Below are 12776 nucleotides of genomic sequence, written 5' to 3'. Positions count from 1 at the left end.
GGATGGTTTTTTAATTATATTGTGGCCTCGGTACCAAATTGTGTACCGGGGCCACCACACTACGCAGTCAAGAAAGATAGATGTGTATCATAGATAAAGTACATTCAGTGTTGTGGGGCAAATTGAAAAATATTCAAAATGCACTGACATTATCAAAAACAAGAGGTTTTCACACGCTGAAACTCCAACATGTATATGATGGAGAGGATGGAGGAGCAGCCGTATGTGCAGTGTAATGCAGACCTGTTGAAGGTTTTTCATATATTTTATTGTGGTGCCCAGTGCCCACTACTCTACGCAGTCCAGATACTATTTTTGGGTGTAATTCAGACCTGTTGAAGGTTTTCTATATATTTTTTATTGTGGTGCCCAGTGCCCACTACTCTACGCAGTCCAGATACTACTTTTGGGTGTAATTCAGACCTGTTGAAGGTTTTCTATATATTATATTGTGGTGGCCAGTGGCCAGTCCTCTACGCAGTCCAGATACTATTTTTGGGTGTAATGTAGACCTGTTGAAGGTTTTCTATATATTATATTGTGGTGGCCAGTGGCCAGTCCTCTACGCAGTCCAGATACTATTTTTGGGTGTAATGTAGACCTGTTGAAGGTTTTCTATATATTATATTTTGGTGGCCAGTGGCCAGTCCTCTACGCAGTCCAGATACTATTTTTGGGTGTAATTCAGACCTGTTGAAGGTTTTCTATATATTTTTTATAGTGGTGCCCAGTGCCCACTACTCTACGCAGTCCAGATACTACTTTTGGGTGTAATTCAGACCTGTTGAAGGTTTTCTATATATTATATTGTGGTGGCCAGTGGCCAGTCATCTACGCAGTCCAGATACTATTTTTGGGTGTAATGCAGACCTGTTGAAGGTTTTCTATATATTATATTGTGGTAGCCAGTGGCCAGTCCTCTACGCAGTCCAGATACTATTTTTGGGTGTAATTCAGACCTGTTGAAGGTTTTCTATATATTTTTTATTGTGGTGCCCAGTGCCCACTACTCTATGCAGTCCAGATACTATTTTTGGGTGTAATTCAGACCTGTTGAAGGTTTTCTATATATTATATTGTGGTGGCCAGTGGCCAGTCCTCTACGCAGTCCAGATACTATTTTTAGGTGTAATTCAGACCTGTTGAAGGTTTTCTATATATTTTTTATTGTGGTGCCCAGTGCCCACTACTCTACGCAGTCCAGATACTATTTTTAGGTGTAATGCAGACCTGTTGAAGGTTTTCTATATATTTTATTGTGGTGCCCAGTGCCCACTACTCTACGCAGTCCAGATACTACTTTTGGGTGTAATTCAGACCTGTTGAAGGTTTTCTATATATTTTATTGTGGTGCCCAGTGCCCACTACTCTACGCAGTCCAGATACTATTTTTGGGTGTAATGCAGACCTGTTGAAGGTTTTCTATATATTATATTGTGGTGGCCAGTGGCCAGTCCTCTACGCAGTCCAGATACTATTTTTGGGTGTAATTCAGACCTGTTGAAGGTTTTCTATATATTTTTTATTGTGGTGCCCAGTGCCCACTACTCTACGCAGTCCAGATGCTATTTTTGGGTGTAATTCAGACCTGTTGAAGGTTTTCCATATATTTTTTATTGTGGTGCCCAGTGCCCACTACTCTACGCAGTCCAGATACTATTTTTGGGTGTAATTCAGACCTGTTGAAGGTTTTCTATATATTATATTGTGGTGGCCAGTGGCCAGTCCTCTACGCAGTCCAGATACTATTTTTGGGTGTAATTCAGACCAGTTGATGGGTTTTTAATTACATTGTGGGGAACACTCCTCTACGCAGTCCAGAAAGATACCTCTTTGCAACGTTTTGGACTAAAAAAAAAAAATATTGTGAGGTGTTAGGTTTTTAGAATAGCCTTTAAATTAGTGGATATTATTGTTATTGAATGTTATTGAGGTTAATAATAGCGTAGGAGTGAAAATAAGCCCAAAAACTTGATTTTTACACTTTTTAGGTTTTTTTCAAAAAAAATCCGAATCCAAAACCTTAAATCCGAACCAAAACCTTTCGGCAGGTGTTTTGCGAAACAAATCTGAACCCAAAACATCGAGAAAATCCGGATCCAAAACACAAAACACGAGACCTCAAAAGTCGCCGGTGCACATCCCTACTTTTTATTTGAGTTCCAAAAATTAAATAGAGACTACTTGAATTCTAAAACTTAAATTTAAAGTATTAACTATTTATTACTTCCCAATTTTGGATGGAATTAAAATAACAAGGCAATAATAAACTTCTACTTATTTTACTTAAAATGTCCGAACTCCCAAAATCCTCATCTTTCACAGAGCACCTTTATCATGGCACATGGACATTACATGGCTATTTGGAGGAGTGGCCTGGAAGTTTGGTTGCATAACAGGTGGGTCAGTGCATGCCCAAGCGGATTATGAGTATGACCTAAAGTGTGCCATTTTTCATATAAGGTCTTCACAAGTACGTGATGTAAACAGAAAAACCAATGTAAGGTAGTAAAAAGTTAACTTCTATAGTAGTTTGGAATTTGTTTATTGTTGTTGAATGGATTAACTTCTGCAAAGACACATTTTCCTTCCTGTTCACCAGCACCTCTAATTTTTTAACTGTGAAGAAAGCAGGGTGACCAACTTGAGTAGCAAGAAGGACAGTTCGAAACCCTCCCTTACTCCTCATTTAACCACAAAATATATGTGCATTGTGCAACTTTGTGTAGATTTGTTGCGTTGATACCCAGGATTATACACATATTTTCATAAGGAACCATTGTATATGATATTGTGAGTAGTATATTTGTAAAAGTTATCTAGTTGACTCTGCTTAATTTAATGTGTATGGTTGCTTAAATTCTATTTAGGTTTACCTTGAAAGAGTTAACGGTTAGATTGTTTATCTTGTTCAAAAAAGAAATATGAAATAAAGCAATGAGAAGTTTCGCTTGTAGCTACACAACAGCTACTTTGTTACTTGTTAAATTCAAGGTCTAATGAAGAGCATAGATAAGGCGACTGCTCATTAGAGAAGTTTCTAGAAATACATTGAAATAGCATTATACCCACATCTAATGTACTTTCTCCAGTCTGCTTAGCCTTGAGATATGTACTTTTATAATCACTGGCATAATGCTATATATTACATGCTTGTGCAATTGAAATTGAGTCTCATTTATATCCTCTTCTTCAGTTTCTCCCTGTTTAACATCATCCCATGCTCCTATCTCAGTCTTCCCCTCTTTTGAACCCAATGTCAGCAATGTCGCTGGGTTCAAAGTTGTGCATCTTTGATGGTGATGTTGGAAGGTGTAAGTAATGATACTTCATACTTCATAAGCCTTGCAGCTGATATATGTCTGGAAGTGTTAGTGCAGGAGCACGGATAATAGCCCATAAAGTCTTAAGTCTTTTTCAATTGTGCAAGCGTATAATATATTGTATTGTGCCAAATAATGTAAAGTACATATCTCAAGGCTAAGCAGACTAGAGAAAATACATTAGATGTGGGTATAATGATATGTCTACTTAATATAAACTTCAAAATTGATGTCTTTGTCTGAGTATATTAGACCTGTGTGTTTCTCTATTTCTCTAGCTGGCCGTATTAATTTGATACACATTATTTGATCACTGACCGCTTAAGAAATATCACTGACAACCTTAAAATGCATCCAGGTAGGTGCCAGAGAAAATGTGGGTCCATTGTTTAATAACTGAGACGTAATGAACTTCTCAGATTCTGTGAGTTGCGAGGCAATTTAATTATGTTTTCAATGAATGCTGTTGTCTAGGGACAGATAGGATAAACAAAAGATCGGGCTAACTCAAACATCATGACAATATATAGCTCACTATAGGAAAGACTGCTACAGCAGCGGTATAGCAAAGGATGCAAACTTTCTGAGAGATGAAGACTGAATAGGGATCCAAGTTCTGTCAATTCGCAATATCCAAATTTGGTTTAGCCGGCTGTGTGAGACGGTATTCCAAGTCATGAGTCACAGAGCTATTCATCGCTACCTTAGAACGCTGAAAGACTCGACCCCTGCCTACTGCCCAAGAGTGAACAATGTTTACAGCACAGGTTATTGGGGTAAAACCAGAGCTGGATTTAGGCTTCGGGGGGCCCGGGGCACTTAAGACAGGGGGGCCCCTAAGATCTAAAATTAAGGGCATAGTGACACATCCTGCATTACATCACGTACAGCCCACAGTATGACACTTACAGCTCTCCCAGAGGGCTCACTTAGGTTGTCTGCATAAGAAAAATCATTGCTTCCACAAACTAAAATACTGTACATTAAAACAATCATCAAAACACCATATTAAAATGGGTATTGACACCACACATTAAAACTAGCAATGATATCACACATTAAAAATACCATTGATAATGTACACTAAAACTAGCAATGATACCGCACGCTAAAACTAGTAATGATACCGCACTTTAAAAATAAAATTTCTAATGCACATTAAAACTAGCAGTTATACCGCAAATTAAAATACCATTGATAATGCATCAATGGGCATGGCCAGGCCACCCTCCTACAGACAAAAAAACTGCATTGTTGTGTACTCCAGTGAACGGTCACCAAAAATTGGGATTGTCACACTAGAATCACAACATTTCACAGACTTTGCTGCTCTCTCCTACCTGTTCTTTTCACTTTCACCACCTGTGCTGCAGGTTTCTTTAGTTGCGGCTTGTCTGGATCCTGGAATATTAGGGGCCCTATTTAGAATGGTACATGGGTACATTTAGAAAATTACAGCCACCCCCGGCGTTAAATCAGTACCACCCATGATTAATAATTAGGCCTTCCTCCAGCCCCAGGATTAAAATAATAGTATTCACATTTAATAAATAAACCTATTTCCCTCCCTACAAACAGCCCCAGCAATAAATTAATAGTATTTACATTTCAGAAATATACCTGTTTCCCGCAACCGTCGCTGCTATTAAATAATTCATAGGCACATTTAATAAAGGGACCTCATTCTCCCCAAACCACCCCATCTTAAATTAATTGTCCCCACTATTGTGTCTCTCCCCCCCCTTTTTCCTCATGCTGTGTCTCTCACCCTTTTTTCTTATACTGTGCCTTTCTCCCCCCTTTTTTCTCATGCTGTGCCTCTCCCCCTTTTTCCTTACTGTGCCTCTCTTCTCCCCCTTTTTCCCCCATAGTGTGCCTCTCTTCTCCCCATTTTTCCTCCATACTGTGCCTTTCTTCTCCCCCTTTTTCCCCCATAGTGTGCCTCTCCTCTCCCCCTTTTTCCTCCATGCTGTGCCTCTCTTCTCCCCCTTTTACCTCCATACTGTGCCTCTCTTCTTTCCTTTTACCTCCATACTGTGCCTCTCTTCTTTCCTATTTCTTCCATACTGTGCCTCTCTTCTTTCCTATTTCCTCCATACTGTGCCTCTCTTCTTTCCTTTTACCTCCATACTGTGCCTCTCTTCTTTCCTTTTACCTCCATACTGTGCCTCTCTTTCCTATTTCCTCCATACTGTGCCTCTTCTTTCCTTTTACCTCCATACTGTGCCTCTCTTCTTTCCTATTTCCTTCTTATTGTGCCTCTCTTCTTTCCTTTTACCTCCATACTGTGCCTCTCTTCTTTCCTATTTCCTCCATACTGTGCCTCTCTTCTTTCCTATTTCCTCCATACTGTGCCTCTCTTCTTTCCTATTTGCTCCATACTGTGCCTCTCTTCTTTCCTTTTACCTCCATATTGTGCCTCTCTTCTTTCCTATTTCCTCCATAGTGCCTTTCTGCGTTATTCCCTTTTTTTTTTTTACTTACCTTTCTGTTAGCTTCTTTCTTCTCCTCTCTTCTGTCTTCTTTTTTCTTTCCTGGTCCTCTCCGCGCTGTTCCTCACTGAAGGACAGGCGTGACTTGATGACGTCACGCCTGTCATTCAGTATCAACAGTGCAGAGAGGAGTGTATCTTTTTTTTTTTTTTTTACTACCCGGCTCCCCCCACCAACAAAGGGAGCCCCGAACCCCCCCTCCCGCCGGCGCCGGCGCCGCCGCTAAAAAGAAAAGTGTAAAAAAAAAATTAAAAAAAATCAGTAGAAGTTATGCGCGCGGCGGCGGGGGGCCCTCGGAGAGAGGGTGGCCCGGGGCACGTGCCGCCTGTGCCCCCCCCCTTAATCCGGCTATGGGTAAAACTGTAACTTGGAACTGTTGTATGCGCACAGTGTGAATTTGCAATAAAACACAACTCGTTGCATCCACATGTTGTTATGCTCAAGTGATTTAAAAACCCACTAAAAGGTACCAGCCCTGGTGTCTTCACATTAACATTATTGTTTTTATTGCTGTTTTTTAAAGTGTAAAGTCCTCTAAGCAAGGAATACATACTGAGAAGTAGCTAGAAAGAACAAAGTCATGGCAGTTATGTAATTATTTAGAATGTTGATATGAGACACACTTCACACAAGAAGGAAGAACACACTTTATATAATGGTGATAAGTTCCTGTTTCTGTACTTAAACACATTGACATTATTTATCCGTATGGTTTAATTGTAAAATTAACCTATTATCCATATATTGCTGGGTTTACTTGTTGCATAGCACCTAGCTGTAATATTTGATTGCAACTGACATTTTGTCAAAATCCTGCTTTCGTTATGCTCATTATGTTCAAACGTAAATCTGTAGAATTCCTGCAGTTTCATTCACTGGCTATTGCCTTGGATGTGTCTTTAATTATTAAGCTACTTTGCATCTAGACTTTCAGGGAGAGAATACTGCGAGAAGTCTTATGAAGAAATGAACCATATTGCTAGCATTTCTCACATGGCATTTATAATATGCCAAGTATATGTGCAATATATTTACCAGAAACTTGTTCCCACATTTCAAATACATCTCAAATACACATACACACTTATATATTGAACAGGACGGGACAGTCAGAGGACCCATGTAGTCGCATTCCTGACTGCTAAGCAGCTCTAGCTTCATTCTACAGTTTTTTTGCACCTCAATTTTAAAAATTGATGCGTCAATACAGAACACAATATTCTGTAATAACAAAATAATGTTTCTGCCTACCTGCTGGAATTGAGATACAATTGTAAAAATCTGGCACTGTGAGATAAAAAAAATGCTTATTGGTAACTAAATATAAAAAGTAAATATTTCTCATTATTTGAATATTCTACATATAAGCTATTTGGTATCAAATAAAGTAGTTCATATTTTTGTGAACTTAGTACATAAGTATTATGGGTTGAGACATAAAGCTACACCTTGTATAGATACAGTATTTTTTGGACTCATCCAAGTGGTGCAAACCTAAAGTAGAGCATAGATATTGTATTTAATGTCATTATACTCATTAGTATCATTATAAGCTGGCATTGACAAATTAATTTTAAGTATATTTCAAGGAAAAGCATAATGCAAAAATAGCCAAACTCACAGTTACATTTTGTTTTATTATATGTGCTTTTTTCTTCTATTCTTTTTTACTATATAACACAAATTGAATAATCCAAAAATAGGTCTACTCTAAGTAAATAAAAATTGCCCTAAAACAATCAAAAAAGGTTGTTTACGGCTTACCCAATATGTAACAAAAATGAGACAATTTGGCCTCATTATTATCAACATATAAAATTATTATGATCACGAAGGATATAATATGATGCATTATACTATATGAAATCAAAAGGATACCTGCAATGGCACATATATCATAATTTCACTCTATGTACAAGACAAATGTGCTAAAAATAATTTTTTAAAGCTTCCATATTAAATATAATATAAATGTAACAATAAAACAATAAATAATAAAATTCCTTTACTTAGAAGGATTAGTCTGAGGGGCTCATGTACAGTTGGATGCAAACTGTGCTTTCCTCGTATAACATGCTATTAACTTTTGCTTATACCCAAAAGGCACTATATAAGTTTTATGGTCGTTTATGGCCCTAATGATTGAAGAGGCAGAATGTGGGAAGGAGAGGCAAATAAGAGCGCGTTAGAGTAAACTTATGTAGCATGAGAGTTAGACGTATTTGCGCCTGTCAGGAGACGGGAAACTTGCAAGTGCTCGATCACTGGTGTACATTAGAAAATGATAGTGATGACCATTAGCTTAGACACGTCTGGCGCAACATACCCATGTAAAAAGTATCTTTTTTTTGGCTGAGATTTCTATCTGCGCTTTAGATGAAAATTGCATCCAAATCTACATGAGACACTGAATGTCTAATCAATAGGAAATAAGAGGTTCAGTAAACCAGTGCCTACACTACTCTTTTTCTTTTCAGTGATGACAAAACAACTTGGATGTGGCAATTAACATCAGTTAAGCACTAGCTGACTAAGTTATACCCAAAATGTTATGCACAACAGAAAAAAACAATAAATAATTGAACATTAGCAATACCACTTATGCTATGTGGATTCCTTGTTTACAGGGAATTATTTAATGAACCTCATGGGTAGCCAGGAGGAGAGTCACATTACCTGATTCCACTGTATATGTAAGGTATGCATTGATTACTATCATAACTACCTTGGAAGTGATAGACTTGAAGAATTTAAAATGAGAAATTGCAAGGATAAAGTTTAACATCTGGTTATATCAATGCCGGAATTGCTGGACATTTCCACACAAATACAATTTAGTACAGTATACTTTTAAAATAATAGTATATATTTCACCTTCAATGTAATTAGTATAGTATATATATATAAAACACCACCACTATCTTCAAAGTGTTTCATCCTCAATGCAGCTTAGTACAGTATATTTTAAAACAGCACCAGTATCTTCATAGTATTTCATCCCCAATGCAGCTTAGTACACTATATTTATAAATCAGCACCAGTATCTTCATAGTGTTTCATCCCCAATGAAGCTTAGTATACTATATTTATAAATCAGCACCAGTGTCTTCATAGTGTTTCATCCCCAATGCAGTTTAGTACACAATATTAATAAGTCAGCACCAGCATCTTCATAGTGTTTCATCCCCAATGCAGTTTAATAAACTATATTTATAAAACAGCACCAGTATCTTCATAGTGTTTCATACCCAATGCAGCATAGTACACTATATTTATAAAACAACACAAGTATATTCATAGCATTTCACCCCCAATGCAGCTTAGTACAATATTATTTGTAAAGCAGTACCAGTATCTTGTAACAGTGTATGTGGGAAGGTTACTAAGTATGTGGTATTGGAAATTAAACTTTACTTCTATAAAATTAAAAAGATAAATATACTTTAGATACATTATAATATAGGTTGAAATGAACATACTGCTTCACTTTGGTTGTCATAACAAATCAGTTTCGTCAGAAAGTTATTTCATCATCCAATCCCTGATCCTATTATCAATGGACAAAACAGTTGTCACCCCACATATCAAATGTAATCACTGGCTCAGTTAATGCAGAACCCAGTAGATGCGTTTTATGAATAAGAAGCAATGTATGTATAAAAAGTGTAGTATTTACATTAGGGGAATTCTTTAGATAATTAGTTACTTATTGTCAGGACCTTAAAAGCAGGGTTCCTCGGAACCAGATGGATCCCTTATGAAATTAAGCCCCCAAAATGGAGGACCCAATGTCCTATACATGCCACAGTTGAGCATAATGCAGGATCTGTTATATAAATAAATGTTGATGATGATGATGATGATGATAGCAATCACTGTTTCTTCACTCTGCTGAAATGCTAGCATTTAAAAGTGTGGCAACTAATTGTATTGGGGCTTTCAAGCTATAGGTTGATTGCCTACCGCAGAAAGCCCTGCACAATACTACACTTTGAGGTTCCTTTACATTGAATGAGAAACCATTTAGTATGTGAAAACCACTTAGTATGTGAGAACTGCCGATCCACTGTTGAATGTGTAAACATTTCATCCTTTATCAGAAAATGCATACATTTGCTAATGCTGCTTGATAGTACAGTTCATATTTATTTACATTGTACTTTGCATTAAATACTTTCCCATAATAACTATGTTAACATTGCCACAGTAATTAATAACTATCTTTAACTAAAAATGTTAATGTTAGATTGATTTGGAATGCAATGTAATATTCAATGATGTAAATACTGACTATGGTAACCTTCACTGACACCAACCTACAGCAGTAATTATTATAGTTATGATTGTTACTTACCCTTTCTGCTGATTGTGCTGTTCCAAAAAATATTGGAATAAAGGCTAACCAGATGATGCAGGTGGTGTACATTGTAAATCCAATGGGCTTGGCTTCATTGAAGGTTTCTGGCACTCCTCTAGTTTTAATAGCGTAAATTGTACATGTTACCATCAATAGAATACTGTATCCCAGGGAACAAATTAAAGAAAGCTCAGAAATGTCACACTTAAGAACGCCCCTGGCATTTTCAGGGTCAGATGTTCTTTGCTCTCCATAGTCTATTATGATATGTGGTGGATCCACTACAAACCATATGAAAACTCCAAGCAATTGAACACATATAAGACTGAAAGTAATGACCAGTTGAGAAGCTGGACTTATACACTTTGGGGCAGTCACAGATTTCTTTCCTTGTTCAAATATCCGATGAATCCTGTTTGTTTTTGTAAGCAATGCAGCGTAACTGAAGCACATGCCAAGCCCCAGGAATATACGTCTCAGCGAACAAACTACCATATCTGGAGTTCCAATCATTAGGAAGGTGATGGCATAACACAAAAAAATCCCTGTCAACAGCACATAGCTGAGCTCACGCCCAGATGCTCTCACAATAGGTGTATCATTGTATCGCACAAAGGTGACAATTACAAATGTTGTTGCCACTATTCCCAAAATGGCAATGAAGACAGGAATAACAGCCCAAGGAGAGTGCCATTCAAGCTTGATAATAGGGATTAGTTGGCATCCAGTACGGTTTGCATTTGGTTTTTGATCTAAAGGACATAGTTCGCAGGTCAGCTCGTCTACCTGATAATGATAGCCTTCACACCGCTCACAACTCCAGCAGCAAGGGACTCCTTTTACGGTTTTCTTTCTTTCTCCAGGTTTGCACGGCAGGCTACAAACAGATGCTGGCTGTGTATGTTCTCTGCTTGTCCACTGCATATCTTCCACCTGAAAGAATAACACATTTATGAGGTTTCTGATTCAGCTACATTTCTCATTTAAAAATTCCACAATAAAATATATTGTGCTTAAAAAAAAAAATAGCTGCGTTAAATTATAACAGTTTGTTAAGCTGTAGATCTAACTATTCTATGGAAAAACTTTTGCAGAGTTTACAAATAATATTAACATTTCCATTACTTGTGTAGTGTATTTTGTTCTGTCGTATTAAGTCATGTTTAAAAGGGGGTTAATATGGATTTGTCTATTATGAGACAACCTGAGGAAGCTGTATCAGGCAACAAGCTTTAGGGGTGCAGTACAATAAAGGGATTCAATTTAAAAATGTTCTTGAAGCAAAACTCAAAATTATTGGTATTAACCTCATTAGTAGCTTAATAATGAATATTTTTTTATTTTTTTTAAATGCCCACAACTCACACCAAATGTCTATTGCAGACTGTAAAAAAAATACAAATGACGCCTTTCAGGTGCTGCATATGTACATATATGTACATTCTAATGCAATACACCTAGTATGACCATGACAGAATATGCTTTATAGTATATACTGATAACGCAACAATATAGTAAAGCTGTTATTGTAAATTTTCATCACACTACAGTACTGTGGAGTTTCCATGTCCAGATTAAAAAGAAAGCTGAAAACGGTGGTGAAGGAATTATAGTGTAAAGAATAGGGAGGAAGGACAAAAATGAAAACCAAAAAGCCATTGTAAATGCGTTACCAATTTTTGAGACAGTAAAGATGTTAACAGAGGAAGCCATATTATGTATACCTTGAATTCTTTAACTGCCTTTGTCATTGGTGCTGTGACAATAGGATACGATCATGTTTATAGCAAAAGCAATCTAAATGGCACATTTATACATGTTTTTGATTCCTAGAAAACAGGGGGCTATTACAAAGTACAGGTTATTATGAGATTTAAAAACTGTCATTAATCAGATACTGTTTTGAAACACAAACTCCATTATTTATTAATCTGTGGTTTGCATAAAATCACATCCGATGTGTGGCAGTTTTAAAAGACGCAAATATCATGGCAACTATGCAGAGATGGAATGTGGCATCACCGGTAATCTTAGTAAAATTTGAAGGATGGTCTGGTGATGGCACACCAGACCCCACTCTCAAAGGGGCAAGTGTGGGCCTCTTCTGGAAATGCATATATGCAGAGATTTTCTGACTGGGGACTCACTATTCATGTGCCGGACCGATGTATGCTCAGAAAAGGCCAGTGCACTGCTATTCTGAGAACACAGGGAGGACCTTATGAAGGTGACCTGGCATCACTGCCCCCTCTCCTCTAGACCTCATAGCTGCTACAGGTCCTGCTGTGGTTGTATTTCCACCACTGCAACTATGCAATATGAAGCACTTAACCTCCTACAGATTATAAGATTGTTAGCAGGGCCCTTTTACCTCTTTGTCTGTCCATTATTACTCATTCTGTTTTATTATTGTGTTGTGTATTGGGATTTTTCTTTTGTGATTGTAAAGCGATACAGTGTATGCTGGTGTTATATAAATATAATAATAATAATAATAATAATATGTGGATAAATTCATGCTTCTTAACATTGTGGCCCTGATTCATTAAGGAAAGTAAAGCAAAATAAGGGAGTAATTTTGCACCTTGGCAAAACCATGTTGCA

At 37.3% G+C, this 12776-nt stretch overlaps 1 protein-coding gene across 1 annotated transcript in view; it reads right to left on the bottom strand.

Annotated features, from left to right (window-relative positions):
• GRM8 (glutamate metabotropic receptor 8) overlaps positions 1–12776 on the bottom strand; it is a 956579-nt gene that overhangs the window by 93598 nt on the left and 850205 nt on the right. The window contains exon 9 of the mRNA XM_075208924.1: positions 10170–11105. Within this exon, the coding sequence (XP_075065025.1) occupies positions 10170–11105 (936 nt within the window). The remainder of the gene's footprint in view (positions 1–10169; positions 11106–12776) is intronic.

Source organism: Mixophyes fleayi, chromosome 4, assembly GCF_038048845.1.
Source record: "Mixophyes fleayi isolate aMixFle1 chromosome 4, aMixFle1.hap1, whole genome shotgun sequence".
Classification (NCBI taxonomy): domain Eukaryota; kingdom Metazoa; phylum Chordata; class Amphibia; order Anura; family Limnodynastidae; genus Mixophyes; species Mixophyes fleayi.
The sequence above is the reverse complement of the archived record's forward strand: the minus strand, read 5'-3'. Positions and strand labels throughout refer to the sequence as shown.